Source organism: Castor canadensis, chromosome 16 (assembly GCF_047511655.1).
Source record: "Castor canadensis chromosome 16, mCasCan1.hap1v2, whole genome shotgun sequence".
NCBI lineage: Eukaryota > Metazoa > Chordata > Mammalia > Rodentia > Castoridae > Castor > Castor canadensis.
This window is the reverse complement of record NC_133401.1, coordinates 21,823,204-21,842,972: the sequence shown is the minus strand read 5'-3', so window position 1 is coordinate 21,842,972 and position 19,769 is coordinate 21,823,204. Positions and strand designations below refer to the sequence as shown.

General features: G+C 50.7%; 1 protein-coding gene across 4 annotated transcripts in view; it reads right to left on the bottom strand.

Annotated features, from left to right (window-relative positions):
• The window catches only part of Myh14 (myosin heavy chain 14), a 73,654-nt gene extending 57,384 nt beyond the window's left edge, over positions 1 to 16,270 (bottom strand). For 2 of the 4 annotated variants that reach the window (XM_074058020.1, XM_074058021.1), the window contains exons 1-2: positions 16,112 to 16,270; positions 316 to 726 (exon numbers count right to left, since the gene is read on the bottom strand). In XM_074058020.1, coding sequence (XP_073914121.1) covers positions 316 to 726; positions 16,112 to 16,195 — 495 coding nt within the window. In that variant the 5' untranslated portion in view covers positions 16,196 to 16,270. Of the gene's footprint in view, positions 1 to 315; positions 727 to 4,187; positions 4,345 to 5,981; positions 6,102 to 16,111 lie in introns of those variants that run through there. The other 2 variants (XM_074058024.1, XM_074058022.1) reach the window with 2 other exon arrangements.
• Between the last annotated feature and the right edge of the window lie 3,499 nt (positions 16,271 to 19,769).

The following is a 19,769-nucleotide window of genomic DNA, read 5'->3' as shown; positions in this document are numbered from 1 at the left end:
AGTGGTGAGCGCCTGCCTAGCAAGCACAAGGCCCTGAGTTCAAACTCCAGTACTGCTAAAAAATAAATAATAAACGAATATTAGTTTTGATTGTTACTAGCTGCCTCTGGGCCTTGGTTGTTTCTTCTGTACCATGGGGATGGTGACAGACTGCCTCATTAAGAGACATTAAGTTTTCTATACTCATTGGTCTGCATTCGTTATTATTACAATCCAACAACTTGTCATTTGGCCTGAGTGCAAGGACAGCCACAGGACGTGGGGTGCGGGCCTGGCAGCTCCCATCTTTAATCCCGGCCCGGGGGTAGCACTCACATAGATGAGGCCTGAGTAGTAGCGCTCGCGCAGGTTGTGCAGCACCGAGGCCTCGTTGAGGCAGGTCAGCTCGGCCATGTCCTCCGCCTTGCTGAACTTGGGCGGGTTCATGCGCTGGATCAGGTCCCTGGGCAGTCGCAGCCGCCGGCCACTCTCCGCCAGCTCCACCTCGGCCTCCTCCTCGCCCTCATCGCGCAGCGCCGCGGCCTCGAACCCGTGCAGCTCCGACGGCACCCACACCAGGCGCCTCGCCGTCCACTCAACCTGCGGGGCGCTGCCTGCTGCCCCCGGCCCGCTGCCTGCGCCCGGAGTGCGGGGCGCGAACAGGAAGGGCTGGGCCGCCTCGGGCACCGGGCCCGGCTTGGGGGTCACCTTTCGCCCGGGCACTGACAGGGTCACTGCTGCCATGGTCTGCAGGAGAGGAAAAGAAGGGTGACGTCAGGTGGGGACACCCCCAGTCCCTCAAGCTTCACCTTCACCTCTTTGACCTCTTTTTTTGTGGTACTGAGATTTGAACGCAGGGCCTACACCTTGAGCCACTCCACCAGTCCTTTTTGTGTAAGGTATTTTTGAGATGGGGTCTATGAACCATTTCCCTGGGCTGGCTTCAAACCGCCATCCTCCTGATCTCTGCCTCCTGGGGAGGGAGGATTACAGGCGGACCACCTGTGCCTGGCTCTTTGACCTCTTTTTATGCTTCTGCAAAATGGTTCTTCCATTCATTTCCTCTCTACTCATTAATTCATTGTACAATTTAGCTCAGTGTGGTGGTACCTGTCTGTAATCCCAGCTAATCAGGAGGCAGAGATAGGAAGATCCTGAGTTCCAGAGCAGCCCAGACAAAGTTAGGGAGACCCTGTCTCAAAAAAAAAGAAAAGAAATGAAGGGAACTAGGTTCCAGTAGGTGTAATCTTACCTATTCAGGAGGCAGACATCAGAAGGATGTTGGTTCGAAGCCAGCCCCAGGCAAATAATTCGTGAGACCTTATCTCGAAAAAACCCATCACAAAAAAGGGTTGGTGCAGTGGCTCAAGGTGAAAGCCCCAAGTTCAAGCTCCAGTACCAAAAAAAAAAAAGAGGGGGACTAGGGGCGTGGCTCAAGTGGCAGGGAGCTTGCCCTGGGTTCCAACTCCAGGACTGCCAAAAAAAAAGTTATACAACTTGCCAGACTGCGGGAGCCAGGTGTGGATCTAGACATTAACAATGACCCTCCCCCCCCACACACACACTTCAAACACAGTGAAGTGAGCTTGGAGACATACCTACTGGGTTAAATAAATTATATCATTAACATTAGAGTCACCTTTTACTTTTTCTTTGCTGTGGCTTCTAGGAAATTTGAATACACACTTGGCTTGTATTTTATTTATTTTGGACAGCACTACTCTAATCTGAGGAGACTGATAAACAGATAAATAAGTAAACTGTATAGTGTATTAAGGTCAAGCAAGGTAGTTCACTCCTATAATCCTAGCTACTTGACAAGTGGACTTCAGAGGATGGCAATTCAAGGCTACCCCAGGCAAAAAGTGAGTGAGCCCCTATCTTAAGCAATAAGCTGATGTGGTGATGCATGCCTGTCATCCCCGCTATGCAAGAGGTGTAAATAGGCGGATCATGGTCCAGGCCAGCCTGGGCAAACACCTTGAGACCCTATTTGAAAAATGGCTAAAGAAAAGGGACTGGAGGTGTGAGCATCTGCCTAGGAAGTGCAAGGTCCCAAGTTCAAACCTCAGTACCACCCAAAAAAAAATTACTATGTTAAATGGTGATAAATGTCAAATGAAGAAATAAAGCAGGGACAGGGAACACTAGCCTGGGGGTGGCCAGGGAAGGCCTCTCTGATACGGCATTTTTACATAAAGACCTGATCAAGATGAAGGAAGCAAGCCACAGGTATGTCAGGAGGAAACACACTCCCAACAGCCAGTGCAAAGGCCCTGAGGCAGAAATGCGCCTTTCCATCTGTGGCACACTGTGAAGTGACTGCAGCGGTGCAACTGTGAGGAATAAGGTAGGAGGTCAGGTAAGAGAGGGAACAAAAGACACACCTTGTTTTTTACTCTGAGATGACAGCCCTGGGAGGATGTCAATTTGATTTTTGTCATCAGGTTCCCCCAACCACCTCCGGTCACACCTGCCCCATGTCTGCAGAACACACTGGAGTCTCATCGCCTCCAGTAACACTTCCTTCTATGGTGTCATTCACTCGCTCTTTTATTCACTCAACACTTTCAATTACCAGGCTTTGCCCAGATGGGTCTGGGGACTTGGGGATGACTCAGATGGGCCCTGCCACAAGGAGCTCCTGGGGACAGATCCACATGTCCTCTCACACTAAGGAGAGCCTCTCTCTCCAAGGGCCAGTGGTGAGGCACAGTAATCCAAGGTCAAGGCCGTCCAAGCACAGTCAGGAAAAGGTCCTACACTGTGCTGTGTTCGTGCAGAAGGCCAGCCCTACGTTCCCACTGCCTCAACGACCCCATCGATGCCTGCCTCCAGCTACAGAACACCTGGACAGACCCATGCAGCCCCACTGCTTCCAGGGACAACCTTCCAAACATCTGGGAGATATCCTACATGCAGACTCTGCGCCACCCATAGGCTGCCCTTCCTCCCAGCCCTTCAGCAAGTACTCTCACAGAACTCCCAGATCCCGCGTTCTAAGCCTAGATCCCCTTGGCCTCAAGTCCCCAACCCCAGGAGCCCCACAGGGTCAAGGATCACCCCAGTCTCTTGTGTGGCCTCGATATACCCACAGCCAAGCTCCATTGCTGGGACTTTACCCCACCTCACCCACCCACTTCCTCTCCAGCCCTGTGGCCTTTGACCAGGAAGGGTTTGCAAGTTTTTGCAGTCTTCCAGTCCTACACCTGTCTGGACCCAGGGGTCCAGGCTCTAGCCCATAATGTCCCGGGACCAAGGAGTACAGACCCCAGCTCTCTGAGACTCCCACAGACCCAGGGGTCCAGGTCCCTGCCCTCCTCCCTGGGACCTGGCAGTGCAGCCCCTCACCTCACCACAGCCAAGTTAGAGGTGAGGATGCTGGGTTCTGAGAACTGATGACAGCCCCAGAGGGAAGGGCTTTTTGCTCCAAATGGCTAAGCCCTACAATCACCCAGCCCCCCCCCACCCCTTCAGGCAGAAGCAGTGCTCTGCCAAGACTCATTACTGTCACCTAGGCAGGTGAGAGCACCTGCCCTGGGAGGGGCAGACACTGCTGAAGTTGAAAGGGAAAATGAGCCAGGGATCCGCCCCTGGGGCAGGAGTTGGGGCTGAGGGCATCCAGCCTCTGACCCCAGCTAAGACTCCTTAGATCCAGGAGTCTTGACCCAGGAGTCCTCCCTCAGACCCAGGGGTCTTGACCCAGGAGTCCTCCCTCAGACCCAGGGATCGTCACCCAGTCCTCCTCCCTCAGACCCAGGGGTCCAGACCCATCCCTCCTCCCTGAGACCCCCAGGTCCAGGCCCCACCTGTCCTCCCTCAGTCCCAGGGGTCCAGGCCCCAGCCCCCCTCCCTCAGACCTAAGGGGTCCAGGTCCTAGCCCTTCTCCCTTGACCCAGGGATCTTCACCCAGTCCTCCTCCCTCAGACCCAGGGATCCAGACCCCAGCCTCCTCCCTCAGACACAGGGATCCAGACCCCAGCCTCCTCCCACAGACGGCGGAATCCGGGCCAGTCCCTGATCCTGGCCCCAGTCCTTTCCTCCTCAAGACCCAGGAGCCCAGCCTCGCAGCGCGGTCCTTACTCAGACCTGGGGTGACCGGCCCAACCCCCTTCCCGGATCCAGGAGTCCGAAAGCCAAAACCCCATCTCCCCCAGACCCAAGCGCCTTTGTGGTCGTCCTCTCAACCCACCGATCCCGTGGGCTACCTGGGGGCGCCAGCTGGAGCGGGAGATGGGGAAGGGGCACGGGAATTCCCCGGTCCTCTTCAAAGACTCAGGTGCGGCTCCCTCCGCGGTCCAGTGAAGGGCGGGGCCAGCGCGTCATGGGGCGGGGCCCAGCTCTGACGTCACCCAGCACCTGCCAGGCTGGGGAAGGGGGCGGGGCCTGGAGCTGCAGGGCCTTTGACCTGGCGACAGTAGCTGGGGAGAAGAGAGCCTGTAGCCAGGTGGGCGGCGGGGGCGGCGGCGGCGCCAGGGGCTCCTCCTTCACTGGCGGGCAAAGGTCAAGGCCCACAGAGGACAGGGTTTAGGACTCCCAGGATTTGAATCCCGTGCCACCTTTCTGGGCCTCAGTTTTCCTCGCTGGAAATTGCGGCGCATAAAATGAATAAAACGATCCAAGGGCCAGTGGGTCACGCCTGTAATCCTAGCTACTCCGGAGGCAGAGATCAGGAGGATCACGGTTCGAAGCCAGTCTGGGCAAACAGTTTGTAAGATCCTATCTCGAAAATACCTATCACAAAAAAAGGGCTGGTGGAGTGGCTCAAGGTGTAGGCCCTGAGTTCAAGCCCCAGTACCGCAAAAATAATAACAATTATTATTATTATAAAACGATGTGGACAAAGTGCTTTGGCCAGTCCTTCATCATTCATCCACTCTGAGCCTCAGTTTCCCCAACCTTGCAAATGGGACAACCGAGAGTACCAAAGAAGACGTCAAAATGTTCTTCAAACCTCCTGGAATGAGGGAAATGAGGGCGACTCACCCGGTGAGAGGGTCTACCTCGTGCCAGGTGTTCTTCTGCTTTCTTAGAAAACCACCAAGAGTTTTGATTTATTGAAAGATCTTAACCAACGAGAGAGCGACGCTCAGAGTCTCCTTTTCTCTAACGGGGAAACCGAGGCTTGAAGATGCAAAGGACGTGCTCAAAATGACACGGTTAGGAAGAGGATGAGCTGAGCTGGACTTCAAGCCCAGTCAGTTACTTGTCACTGTAAAGAAGGGGGTTTGAGGAGCTGTAGCAGGACCTCAAAAAGATGTGACTTCCCTCCACCCAGCTGGGAACTGCAAACTTGCTTCTCTAAGTACGGGGAGAGGGGCGGTTTACACCCCAAGAAGCCACCGCCTTCCTTAGGTGACCACGAAAGGATTAAAAAGGTTAAAGGGCCCCCCATGCGCTCGATGTGATTTTGCACCCTTCCCTGCAGTCCCTGCCTCTGACTAGTCTGTTTTTCCCTCTGTAAAATGGGTACAATATAACCCACCTGGAATTAACACGCTCATGAAAATAAACACAAGAACAAAAGCGCCCAAGTACATCGCTACGTGTTGAAATACGACTTTCCCTCGTCACTCTGCTCTCGCGGGTCACGACCCCTGTGTCTGGCCCGCGGCTTTTACACGTGAAAACAAGACACACTGCCATCCTGGGGGCGGGGGACTGACAGCAATGACTCAGGTAATTAAATCGTTCAAGGTCCCAAAGACAGCCTCAGTTTCCCGCTTCTGTGGAATACACCCGGGAACAACTGCGAGGACCCCGATCCGGTTTCTACTCGCACACAGTAGGAACTGGAGCTGGAGGAGCGCAGTGTGGACATCCCGGCCCCCTCCCCCGCCGCCGTCCCGTGACGCGCTCAAGGTGAGTGTCCGGGTCACCGCCCCTCTCCCGTAGCCCGTGCCGGCTTCCGAGGCTCGGGTCTCAGCACCCCCAGGATCCAGCCTCCCCGGGCTGAGTCCCTGTCGGCCGCCCCCGGCGGACTGTCGGCCCCGGGCACTCACCGGCTACCAGGGCCGTCCGGAGGCTTCGGCCTGAGGCGAGAGAGGGGCGGGGCCCGCACCGCAGCCCCGCCCCCACGAGCGCAGCAGGGACCAATCGGCGCCTGCTGCGGCAAGCTGAGGCCCCGCCCCATGGGGGGGAAAAGCGAGCGCCAATCAAGAAAAGCGGCTGATGAGCAAGGCCAATCAGAAGTTGCCGAAGAGTGCCAGCCGTGGGAAAAGAGCCTGGCCAAGAGAGCCGAGCCCCGCAGCGCGGTTGTGGGTGGGACCCAACATCTGACAGACAGCGGGTTTGACCAATGGAGAAGCGCGGGGAGCGGCTGGGGGCAGGAGGCCCAAAGAGACCTGGTGAATGGGACGCTTTGTGCCCAAGGCATGAATGGGAGCCTTTGTGAAGGCCGGCGTGGGGTGGGAGGGTGGGAGGCTGCCGGATGCCGGAATGCCTGGGTCCTCCGGGAGCCGGCAGGCATGAGAGACAGGAGGCAGAATTCACTTTTGTCAAACACCGATTGCATATCAGGCACCATCCCAGGTTCTCACCCCCGGGGAGGTGCGGGCTGCTGATACCATCAGTAGTGATAATCATTTATTAAGCGCCGGATGTATGCCAAGGAGCTGTGCAAAGCTCGTTCCCTGTATGAATTTCAGGGTGGTGAAGATCTTCATCTTGCAGATGAGGTCAACCCAAGCTGAGAAAGAGTGCTAATTGCTACAAGTCATTGAGCTGAAGAATGACAGAGCAAGGAGTTGGACTCCCTTCAAATCTCACTCCAAAACTTGTGCGTTTAATCACCAGGCTATGCCCAACCTTGGGCCAATGATTCCCAATTCACAGATGGGTAAACTAGGCTTGGGAGAGGCAAGAGACATCCGAAAGTTGCCAACAAAGGTTCTACTTAACCCCAGGGGGCCATCAGATTGGCTATGGGCCAGTTGCTGCTTTTTTTTTTTTTTAACTTCTGCACATGTGAAAAGGGACTGTGGATAAGTCTTCCTCTACCCTTGCCCCTCCCGCCCACAGATCAGGGGGATCTCTATTCAGACCCAGCCCCTTTTCTGTTCAGGCGAGTCTTCACCTCGGCTCTCAAGGCCCTCTCCCGTCTCTGCTGTCGTCCTCCCACCACACACTTGCATTCTGTTCTGCCCTCTTCAGTTCCTGGAACACTCCTCAGGCAACAACCTGCCTCAGGGCCTTTGCATTCCCTGTCCCTTCCCCAGGCTTTGCATGACCGACTCCATCTCTTATGGGTTCTTCACTCAGGACTGTCCTCATATAAAGCAGCATCCATATCTCTCTCTCGCTGCTAGGCCTCCTTTGTTCTTCATGGTACTGGTAATATCTCTGTGCACCCCCCCCACACCAAGCGGTACTGGGGTTTTGAACTCAGGACCTAGCAAGTGCCCTATCACTCGAACCACATCCCCAACCCTTTTGGTTTTAGATTATTTTTCAGATAGGGTCATGTGCTCTTTGCACAGACTGGCCTGGGATGGCGATCCTACCTCTGCCTGCCAAGTAGCTGGGATTACAGGCATGAGCCACCACCTCTGGCCCTCATAGTATCTATTTATCTGTTTATTGTATCTCCCCACTGGAATTTAAGTCCCAGGAGGGCAAGGGACAAGGATTTTTGTTTCATTCAATGGTAAATCCTCCAGGCCTGCCATACAGTGTTTAATAAGTGTTTATCAAATAGGCAGGTTTTTTTTTTTTCTGTACTGGGGTTTGAACTCAGGGCCTACACCTTGAGACCTTTTTTGTTATGAATGTTTCCCAGATAGGGTCTCAAGAACTATTTGCCCGTGCTGGCGTCAAATCTTGATCCTCCTGATCTCTGCCTCCTGAGTAGCTAGGATTACAGGCATGAATCATGGAGCCTGGTGGTGGTAGTAAATTCTTATATGATATGGATTAAATGAATTAGTACATAGAATTTTTTTATGGTGCTGGGGATGGAACCCGGTGCCTTGTACATTCTAGTCAAGTGCTCTACCACTGAGCTACATAAATCCCCAGCTCCATTCAATGCTTTTAGTGAAGCCCTGGCACTGGGGAGAAGTCTAAATAAGCAACAGTCATTGTTACTGTTACCTGTTGCCAGACAAACAGCACGGGCAGAAGAGAAATTACACAATACATCTAGGTGAGTACTGCAGACCCAGGTTCGAGCCTCCGGTGCCCCATGCATTTTTCAGCAATGCAAAGGTGAGTCACAGAACTGTCCTTGTAGACATCAAGTGTCCAGGCTGTCCTGGCTTTGAGATGCAACAGCCACTCCCACTCTTTGCAGATGGGGAAACTGACTCCCAGGGAAGGGGGGAGTTTTCCGAGATTAACTGCGTGGGACTACAGCTCATGAGGCATGACTGAGAACCAGGAAGGAGAAGGTCATTATCTCAATGCATCGTAGTGCCAGCCCTATGAGGGTGGCACTGACTCTACCCCAATGTCCGTGCCCAGGGCCTCCTGGATCCTGCTGGTGCCAGATCTGGGTAAGACACCAGTGGGTCAGACCCTCAGTCTGAGACTGAGAAAGAGCTGGGCTCTCATGGCTCATACCTGTAATCCCAGCTACTTGGGAGGCTGATATCAGGAGGATCATAGTTTGAGACCAGCAGGGGGAAATAATTTGACAGTCCCCATCTCTAAAATCACCAGAACAAAATGGACTGGAGGAGTGGTTCAAGTGGCAGAGCACCTGGTTTGCAAGTGCAAAACCCTGAGTTCAAACCCCAGTTCCACCCAAAAAATAAATAAATAAAAATTTAAAAAGACAGAGAGAGTGTTCCAAGAGAGCATTCTGCAGAGAGGTTAATGTGCCAACTGTGTGCTGGACATTGAACCCTTGTTATGGACTAACTCATCAGGCCCTCTCAACAACCCTATGAGGTTCGTACTTATTATTAACTCCATTCAATGGATAGAAAACTAAGACTCAAACCGGGTATGGGTGTCACTCAGGAGGTGGAGGCAGGAGGATCATGATTTGAGGCCAGTCCAGGCAAAATTACTGAGACCCTGTCTCAAAAACAAAAGAGGAACAAAGGGGCTGGGGGTGTGCTCAAGTGGGAGAGGGCTTGCTTGGCATACGTGAGGACCCGAGTTCCATCCCCAGCACTGCAAAATAAAAAAAGTAACAATAACAAAAGAAAACCGAGACTCAGAGACATGACAATCCTGTGCTTGATGACACTAGGGAAGAGTGCGAATTGGAACACCGCAGAATTTCAAACGGCTCCTGAGCCCATTGTCTACCCATAATCTGCCTGGTAACTAGTGATGCCATCAGTTGAGTCAGTGCTAAATCTACCTGGCAACTACTGACGTCATCACCCCCACCAAGCATCTCAACCTGCCTGGAGGTGTCACTCATTTCGCTCAGTCTATGGGGAAACTGATGATGTCATTGAGTGAGAATAACGAGTTTCCTTTGCTAATGGTTTTCTACGGTCCTGTCGCCTGTGCCATACACTTTAATAGTTGCCAATATGCATTGAGTGGTTATGCCTTTTATATATCTTAAATCCCATAACTTGCTCAATAACTCTGAGTGCTAAGTATTAATCTGACACCCATTTTATAGGTGAGGACACTGAGGCACAACTGCCCAGATTCACACATTTCCAAAGTGACAGAGCCTGGATTTGAACCTACATAGTCTGGCTCTAGATCACTACACAAAACTGCCAGAGAGAAGCTGAGACCCAGAGAATCAAGTGCAAAGGAGGCATCCCACTGCCTCTGAGCCATGCATCCACCTGCTATCCACGCCTGCCGAGAGCATCCTCAAAACAAATTTCCAAATTCCTTCTATTGGGGATCAAGGCCTCCCACCAAAGCTGGGCATGATAGCACATTCCTGTAATTCCAGCTACTTGGGAGGTAGAAGTAGAAGGATCACGAGTTTGAGACCAACCCTGGCAACATCAGCAAGACCCTATCTCAGAAAAACAAAATACAAACCAAAGAGGCTGGAGGGAGGCTCGAGTGGTAGAGTATTTAAAGAAAAATGTTGGAGCTGAAAGGCTAGAAAGATAAGAGAGCTGTGACCCACTGCTTTTGTGGATAGAGAAGAGTCAAGGGTTTTTTGTTTTGTTTTGTTTTTGAGTAAGAAAACAAAATTGAAGGGGGGAAGGAAGCTTGTATGCCTGGTGGGAGGAGGGAGACCCGAGTCTTCACAAAGAAGAGGGGGAAGGAAGGTATTGGGTTTCTCTGTGGGTCCTGCCTGTAATTCTGCCTGGACATTTTCTCTGTGGCAAAGACTTGAATGGCTCCAGTATTTTATTTTTGGTTGCTGGGCTGCCATCTGGTGCATGTGACTCAGGCTGGCACTGGCATTGAGACAAGAGCAAGCTGGCAGCCCTGTGTGGGTCACGATGAGTGACAGACAGTTCTGTGATGACAGATATTTCCTGAGTACCTACTGAGTGCTGGCATTGTTCTAGACTGGGAGTTAGTAAGCTTTTTTGTAAAACGGAAAACAGTAAAGATTTTCAGGTTTGAGTGACAGATGGTCTGGGCTGTAACTGTCCATTTTGTCCTTACAGAATGAAAACAGTAAGGTGTGAATGAATGAATGAGGTCATGTTCCAAGAAAACTTTGTTCACACAGACAGGGAGAATTTGGCCCTTGGGCTGTAGTGTGTAGACCCCTGTCTTAGACAGGGGATGGCAGACACATACACATGGTCCTGCTCTGTGATATTTAGGTGTTGTTCTGCCTACACAGCAGGCAGGGGGAACTAGTCTGCCCCAAAGTCAAACCCAGTTCCTCTTCTGCTCAGAATTCTGTTCTGGCTGCAGTCAAACTCAGGTGGCCTCACCTGCACCTGTCTGACCCTGCTTCTGTCCCCCTGCCCTCCCCTCCTGTCTCTTCTCACTTCCTCACTGCTCTGCTCCAGCCACACTGGCCTCCTCTTTGCTCCTCAAACACAACAGGCTCTGTCCTGCCTCAGGGCCTTTGTACCTGCCACTCTCACTACCTGGAATGCCATTGTCACTATTTTGATTCCCTCATCTCCTTGTAGCCTCACTGAGGTCTTCCCTGAGCACCTGTTCATTCTCTGGAACCCCCAGCACCCCTCATTCTGTTTGCTCATTTGACTTCAGTACTCAGCACCCTCCCCCTCCAATCTTACACTCATCACTTTTATGGTCTATTCTCTGGCAATGTCTGCTGTGCTCAGGTGGGAATTTTTGTCTGTCTTGATCCCTGCTGTGTTCTCAATGTCTATAACAGAGCCTGGCACACAAATGACACCCATCAAATACTTGTCCAATGAATGACTGCATTCTGGCAACAACAGACACAGACCTTGACAAGTGACCATCCGGCTAGCCCAGGTGAGGGATGAGAAGAAAGACATAGTGAGTAAGAGAGGCAAAGCTACTGGGGCACTGTTTTAGAAAGGGAGTTGGGCTGGGCATGGTCATAAGAACCTGTAATCCCAGCTACTCAGGAGATGGAGGTAAGAGGATCTCAAGTTTGAGGCCAGCCTGGGCTACACAGCAAGACCCTGTCTCAAAAAACAATAGAGTCAGGTGTGGTGGTTCACTTCTGTAATCCCAGCTACTCAGGAGGAGATCAGGAGGATTACAGTTCCAGGTTAGCCCGGGCAAAAAGTTCAGGCAAAAAAATCCATGAGACCCCATCTCAAAAGATAAAGTTAGGTATGGTGGTGCATGCTTGCCATCCCAGTCACTCAGGAAGCATAATTTGGGGAATCAAGGTCCAAGGCCAGCTCAGACATAACTCGAGACCCTATCTAAAAAATAACTAAAGCAAAGGCGGCCAGGGGCATGCCTTAAGTGATAGAACACTTACCTGGTAAGTGCAAGGCCCTGAGTTCAAACACTGCACCATAAAAAAGCAGGGGTGGGGGGGTGGGGATAATCAGGAAGGCTGTCTGACAGGTGATTTGGGGAAGGAGCACATGACAATTGATCCTGATGAATAAATGAAGGAATGGATGGATGTGTGGCTGAGGGAAAAAAAGGCACAGATGACAGTGTGAATGAAGGATAAATAAGTGATCAGATGAGTGGAAGGCTCACACAGCGAGGAAATAAGACAATCAGTGAATGCACACGTCTATAGTCTCAGCACTCAGGAAGCAGAGGCAGGAGGATTGTGAATTCAAAGCGAGCCTGGGGCTCCATAGCAAGACCTTGTCTCAAAAGAAAACAAAAATAAAGCAAAAAAAAAACTTGAATTATGCAAGGTGAAAAAAATATCAAGCTACTATCCTCGATAGTATTTGGCCTTGGTTTTACCTGTTATTAAGTATTTATCATCTTTGGAAAAGGGTGCTAATAATAGCCACACTTTATTTCAAGGTTGTATGGGCTGGCACTGTTTTAAATAATTTATACCCAGGAACTCACCCAGCTCGTACAACCATTGCAGGTGAAGAAATGGTGGCTGGGAGAATTTAAGGTGCGCCCCGGCTCTTGTAAGAAGAGTGGCCAGGCTGGGATTCGAACCTGGGGAGTTGCATGACCACTCCAATGTTCTACCCCTTAGAAGAGGGCCCCCAGATCTGCTGAGTATGGTCACCTCTGGGCCTGCAGTCCCAGTCTTTGGCAGCATGTTCAGAAAGCAGGGTCCCCCGGCCCTAGTGGTGCCAGTTGAACAGAGCTGGATGGGGCCTGGGAATACTGCATTTTGGAAATTTTACTTTTAATTTTCATTTTTGCGGTACGGGGAATCGAACCCAGAGCCTCTCACTAGGCAAGGGCTCTACCTTCGTAGCCACGCCACGCCCTCAGCTTGAAATTTAATTGACAGCTCTGTAGGCATCAGGAGGCTGGGCCTTTAAGAAGAGATGTCATCAGCGCTCCACGCTCATGAATAGATTAATGTCGTTATCCTAGTAGGTGAATTATCGCGAGAGCAAATGAGCTATCGCGGGATCACGCTGGTATCGCAGGAATTGCTTTGCTATAAAAGCTACTTCTTGCCTGCATGTGCTCACTTTCTACGCTGTGTTGCGTTGTGGTGGTGCAAGAAGGTCCTCACTGAATGCTGACGTTGATGTTGGCCTTCTCAGCCTCCAGAGCTGCGAGAAATAAACTTCGTTGAATCCCCAACCTGTGCTCTTTTGTGAGCATACTCACTCTGCACCAGCCTCCATTCCTCTTCTCTCCTCACCTCCCGCATCCAGTGCATCACCAACTCCTGTCAACCTGACCTTCGCATAGAGTCCTTTCTGGGACCATGGCAGCGCCCTCTCCCTGGTGTCCCCGCTCCTGCACTGGCTGTGTCTGTTCCCCACCCTGCTGGAGTCCAAGTCAGCTCACCTCCCTCCTCTTGTCACAGCCTTCCTGTGAGCAAAATCCTCACCACGGGTCACAAGACTGTTGGATGGGGTCCTCTTTGTCTCTTCTTTGGCTTGACCTCCCACCACCTCCCTCTCACTCTACCACATGCAATGGGCCTCCTTGCTGTTCCCCAAATACAACAGACTCAGTCCCACCTCAGGACCTTTGCACGGGCTGTTCCCTCTGCCTGCATGCTTTGCCATCCGGACATTTATGGTTCTGTCCCCAGCACCTAGGACAATTCCTTGCATACAGCAAATATCTGTGAGATGAACGAAATCAGGAAGGCGTTGAGGACGTCTGCTCTGATGGTAGGATGTCGGGAAGCTATTACCCCCTGGTTATAGTTATGTGCTGACTCATTGTCTAACATGACCATAGTAACCTTATAGTGGGGGGAGGAAGGCCACCAAAGATACTTTTAAAACATTCTTTAAAAAAAAAAAAAAGCTACTTTGATTACACAGGTGGAAATTTTTAAAGAAAAAGGTAATATTTTCTTCAACCAGACCCTTTCTTCTCACTTCCCCTTCTAGATGTATTCCCCTGATAATGTTTTGGTGTAGATTCTTCAGGAAATATTTACTATGCATTTACATCAGGGATCAGCAACAGAAGGGTCCACAGGCCACATCTGGCCCCCTGCTTGTGTTTGTTAATAAAGTTTTATTGGAACACAGTCACACTCATTGGTTCAGTATTATCTGTGACTGCCTTCATCCTACCAGAGCAGAGTTGAGTCATTGCCAGAAACCATGACATAGTGCTCAAAGCCAAAAATATTTAGGATTTGAACTCTTGTAGACAAGGCTTGGTAACTCCTGATTTTCGTGGTTATGGATAAATCACCGAGAAATAGTCCATAGGATTTCTTGTGTTTAGGGACACAGGATGGTATTTGATGTAGGGAATTCTGCCTTGCTCTCCTTATTTCACAATATGTCTTGGGGAACATTTCATGCTCCTACATTTAATTATTCTTAATCTTTTTTTTGTGTGTGTGGGACTGGGGTTTGAACTCAGGGCTTCACACTTGCAAAGCAGGCACTCTACAACTTGAGTTATACCTCCAGTCCATTTTGCTTTGGTTACTTTAGAAATGGGGGTCTCAAAAACTATTTGAACTGTTAATTCACCTGATACCAGCCTTCCAAGTAGCTAGAATTACAGGCATAAGCCACTGGTACCCAGCTCACCTGAATCCTTTTTCACATCTACACAATATTCCATGACCACCTGTACTGACACCTCTCCCATCAGTGGAGCTGTGGTTTTCCATTTTGAACCCTTACAAATGGCAGTACAGTGAACACCCTTCTTCTTCCTACTTCCTTGTGCATGAGTGTAGCTAGCGTTGGGTCAAAGAGTAAGTGCAGTAAGATTTTAATGGGTGTTGCCAACCTACCACCCACAACAATACTACTCACCTTCCTAGGAAGAAAGAAGAAAAAGAAACCAGTCTACTCAGGTATTTACTACATGGCTGTTCTGTGAGAGGTTCCGCCCCTTGAGATGTTCACCTGGACTTGCCTAACCTTGGGCCATGCCGTGGACTGGGCACTATCTTCCCTTCTCCAACGTCTCTCTGTGCTGAAATAGTGCTAAGGCTTCAAAGTCCACTGGAAATGATGTTTCAGAATCTGTGACATTAACTGCTGCATTCATCCTAGGACCCAGAAATCCTACTTCCACACAGCGCCCACAGTGAGCTGCTATGGTGACACACCCAGGTAGCACAGAACGGGGAAGTAGAGACAGTCAGGTTCTGATACTTGGAGAATTGATAAGTTAAAGGGGCTGTGTTCCCTCCACTGTTCTAGAAGCAATAAATTGGACACAATTTTAAATATATGAGTTATTCCTGGTGGCAAATTAGCAGTTCAAGTTACTCAAAGCAAGACTACCTGGTGTACAAGTGTTCACACATGCCCATAAGGCACGAATGCCCATGGTGCTGGGGTTTTCCTGTAGGATGAGAAGGAAGACGAAGGAGCAGGGATAGAGAAGTAAAGGGAAACGTAACCAAAAGAGCAAAATAAGGCCAGGCACCGCAGCTCACATCAGTAATCCCAGCTACATGGGAGGCAGAGTTTGGGAGTATCACAGTGTGAGGCCAGCCCATGCCAAAACAACAACAACAACAACAAAGCACAAGACCCTATCTCAAAACAAACTAACAGCAAAGAAAAGAAAGACTGGGAGTGGGGCATGGCTCAAGTGGTAGAGTACCTGCCTAGCAAGCGTGAGGTCCTGAGTTCAAATCCCAGTACCACCAAAACAAAAAAGAAAAGAAAACCAGAGACTTGGACAAATGACAGGCAACACAACGAACTCCACAGGCTGTCAAAAGACCTATCTGAGGGTCAGGTCACCTCAGAAGCCTCTCCCAAATGGTGGCCTTCCCCAGCCACAGCATTCTCTGTCCTCTCTCAGTTTCTACCTGGGCCTCGCTCTGTGTCATGGAAGCACCAGCTCTCTAGATGGAAACAGGTCCTGACCGTCAATCCAGCCACTGCAGAGACATGCAGAGGGCATACAGTCTGTGCCTCAGCTTCCCTATCTGTAGAACAATGGTAGGATACGATTGCCTACTCCACAGAGCTGTCAGAAAGGGAGTTGATGACATCACACCCGGGTCAAGCAAGCACTCAACAAATGCCGGTAGCTACTGTGATAATTATTAATTAATATGACTATTGGTGTCATCTCCTGGAAGCCTTTCCTGATTGCTCCCAATGGAACAAGCCACAGGCCACTGCCTATGGTTCCTCCACCATGGTCTCTTCCCCAGGTGTGGACAGTGCCTTCTCACCTGTTCTTGTCCCCCGCTGGGCTGGGAAGTTCTCAAGGACTGGGACCAGGGTCGTTTCGCCTGGGGTTCCTCACGGCCTGACATAGTGGGCTGCTGTCCCTCAGGCCTCCAGAACCATCTGTGCAGGGAATTGGAGTGCAGGTGGGGTGGCAGATAAGGCAGGTGTATAATTAACGAACAGACATATGCATATACGACGACGTCCCAGAGAGCAGGGCAGGAACCACGCTCGGCGAGTCCTCTTCTGGTTTCAACCCACCTCCCGCCTCCCCGGCCACTCCCTGCCTGACCTTGAGTCCCCAGCTCCCAGTCAGCACACCTGGCCCAGGAGCTACCTCGGAGCCTGGGCACTCTGCCCCTTCCTCCATTGTCCTCGTAGAAGGTGACACAGATCGTCACCCCTGAGAGCAGGGACTCTTCATCTTTGTGCAATAGACGTGGGTCCCTTGGCATCTGAAAAAACTTATACACCCTTCCCCAGAAGAGTCATTTTATTTATTATTACTTTTTGGAGTGACTGGGGATTTGAACTCAGGACTTTGCACTTGCAAAGCAAGGTCTCTACTGCTTGAGCCACACCTCCACCATTTCGCTCTGCTTATTTTGGAGATGGGGGTCTCAAAAACTATTTGCTCTGGCTGGCCTCAAACCATGATCCTCCTAATCTCAGCCTCCCAAGAAGCTAGGATTACAGGCATGAGCCACTGGCGCCTGGCTGTTTTGGTTCTGTTTGAGATAGGGGCTCACATTTATCACCCATTTGTGCTTTCCACCTATCTGGGATGCCCATGCCAAACTTTGACTGGCTGACATGGGGTCTCTCAGATGTTTTTGCCCAGCCTTGAACCACGATCCTCCAGATCTCAGCCTCTCAAGTAGCTAGGATTACATGCGTGAGCCACCATGCCTGGCTCTTATTTTTAATTTATTGAGGAACCTGAGACAGGGTCTCTCTATGTAACCGAGGAGATATAAGTGAAGGATCTAGAAGTGGGGCCATTATTCTCAATTACCTGGGTGGCCCAAAGTAGTGACTACAGTCCTTTTAGAGTCAGAGAGGGGAGGGGACAGGCATAGTGACTCACGCCTGTAATCCCAGCTACTCAGGAGGTGGAGATAAGTGGACTGAGGCCTGAGGTGAGTCAGGGCAAAAAAGTGCAAGGCCCTGTCTAAAAAATAACCAAAGCAAAAAGGGCTGGTGGCGTGGCTCAAGTAGCAGAGCGTCTGCGTGGCACGGGAAAGGCCCTGAGCTCAAACCCTAGGTCACAGTGGTGTGGTAGAGACCCTAGACGCCACACTGCTGGCTCTGAAAATGGCAGAAGGGGCCACAAGCCAAGCACTGCAGGTGTCCTAGAAGCCCGTCCCTGGAGCCGCCAGAGTCCCTCAGCCCTGTCCACACCTTGGCCTTAGCCCAGTCAGACCCATCTTGGACCCTGACCTCCAGAACTCCAAGGCAATAAACTTGTGTCATTTTAAGCCACGTTGTGGTCACTTGCTGTGGCTCCAAGAGGACACTAAGGAGCCACTTTGGAAGAGAATCTTACAGTTCCGCATAAACTACTTTATCAGTCTACCTTCTACCCCAACATTCCCACCCCCAGCTGTTTCCCTGGGAATTAAAACACGTCCACAGGAAGACTCGGATGCAATTCACAGTGAGCCCAGCATAACTGAGTGAATAACCAGAGACGACTCAGGAGGGACCCTTTGAGATTACTGTATGAGCTGAGATAAGTAAGGTACACAGTACTATGTCAGGAAGACAATAACCACCTGGTCCGGGCACAGTGGCTCACAGCTATAATCCCAGCTATGTGGGAGGCAGAGATGGAGGATCATCACACAAAAAGCTGATGAGACCCCATCTCAAAAAACAAGCTGGGCATGTTGGTACACAACTATAATCCCAGTTACACAGAAGGCGTAAATTGAAGGATCAATGTCCAGGCCAGCCTAGACAAATACGGAAGACCCTATTTAAAAGGAAAGAAAGGAAAAAGAGCTGGGGGCAAACATCAGGGGTCCTGCCTAGCACATAGGAGGCCCCAAGTCCACACCGCAGTTCCACCAAATAAATAAATAAGTCAGAAAAGTGCAACATATTTACAGGCGAAATGTCAAGCAAAACCCCACTGAGCAGCGGCCGGACACCCACGACAAGGGGCAGGAACACGGCACGGGTTGGGCTAAAGGGAGGACGTAGCAGGACGGGGTAGATGCAGAGGGCACAGGGGGGCGAAGGTGGCTGGTGTGTCCCACACAGAATGGAGCAAAACCTGTCAAAGTGATTTTAAGAAGGGGAGGAGAAACGGGGAATTAATGGAGGGGGTGAACCAAACCAGGGTGCATTATAGATTTTGAAATGTCACAACCATTATAAACCAATAAAAACACCTTAAAAAGTGAAAGGAATACATTGGGCTAACATTGGTGTTAAGTTTGCTTCCTGGGTTGATGCACTGGGACTTGAACTCAGGGCTCATGCTTGCTAAGCAGTCTCTCTACCACCTGAGCCACTCTGCCCACCTTTTTCACTGTTGTGTTTGTGCCCAGCTGGCCTGGACCACGAGCATCCCATTTATGCTTCCTGCATAGCTTGGGTTGACAGGCGTGAAGCACTACACCCAGCTACTGGTTGAGATGGGGTCTCACTAACTTTTCCCCCCCGGCCTGGCCTTGAACCTCAGTCTTCCCAATCTCTGCCTTTCAAGTAACTGGGATTACAGATGTGAGACGCATGCCTGGTTTATTTGCTTTCTTTTTTTTTATTTTGAGACAGGGTCTCACTCTGAAGCCCAGTCTGACCTTAAACTCTGGATCCTCCTGCCTCAGCCTCCAAATTGCTGAGATTACAGGCGTGCACCACCACACCCGGCTGACAGTTTATTTTATGCAATCTGAAGTTGATGGGTTGAGAAATACTTGTATTGTTTTGAATGTTAGCTATCACAGACAAGGAAGTGGGGGGGACAATTTTGCAAAGGTGGGCAGTTGTTGTCCCATGGGGGACACTACCAAGTAGTCTGCTTGAGCTCAGTCAGGTTGTGTGTGTTTCCCCGAAAAATGTCACTCAAGCATACAGAAAATTTGGAGGACTGGACATTCAAGTTCCTAGATTTTACAGCTGTTCGTGCTCTGCTGTAAAATCTGCTCCGTGACACTCGTGTCATTTTATCTTTCTGTCTTATCTCGGCGGGCAGTCATTTCTAGGGGAAGGGCAGGGGAGCTGGGAGAGGCCAAGCTCCCCACACCCTCCTACAGCCCACAGAATGGCCCCGCCACAGGAATTCTCGGCCCCAATGTGCACAGGGCCCACGCTGAGACTCATAGCCCACCCAACCCTTGGAAAACCCACAGTCAGCAACGCACCTCTGCCCTGAACACGTCACCACGGACGTTGTGAACTCAAGCTCAATGTTTGTCTACAGTTCCTTTTTTAGGTAAAATTCACTTAAATCAAATGTACAGTCTTAGCCAATGAATTTTGACATGTGTATAGATCCAACTCTTTAAAAATGCAGCCGGCTGCCATGGCTCACTTCTGTAATCCCAGCTACTTGGGAGGCTGAGATCAAGAGGATCAAGGCTCAAGGCCAGCCTAGTCAAATAGTTCACGAGACCCCATCTCCAAAAATAACCAGAGCAAAATGAACTGGAG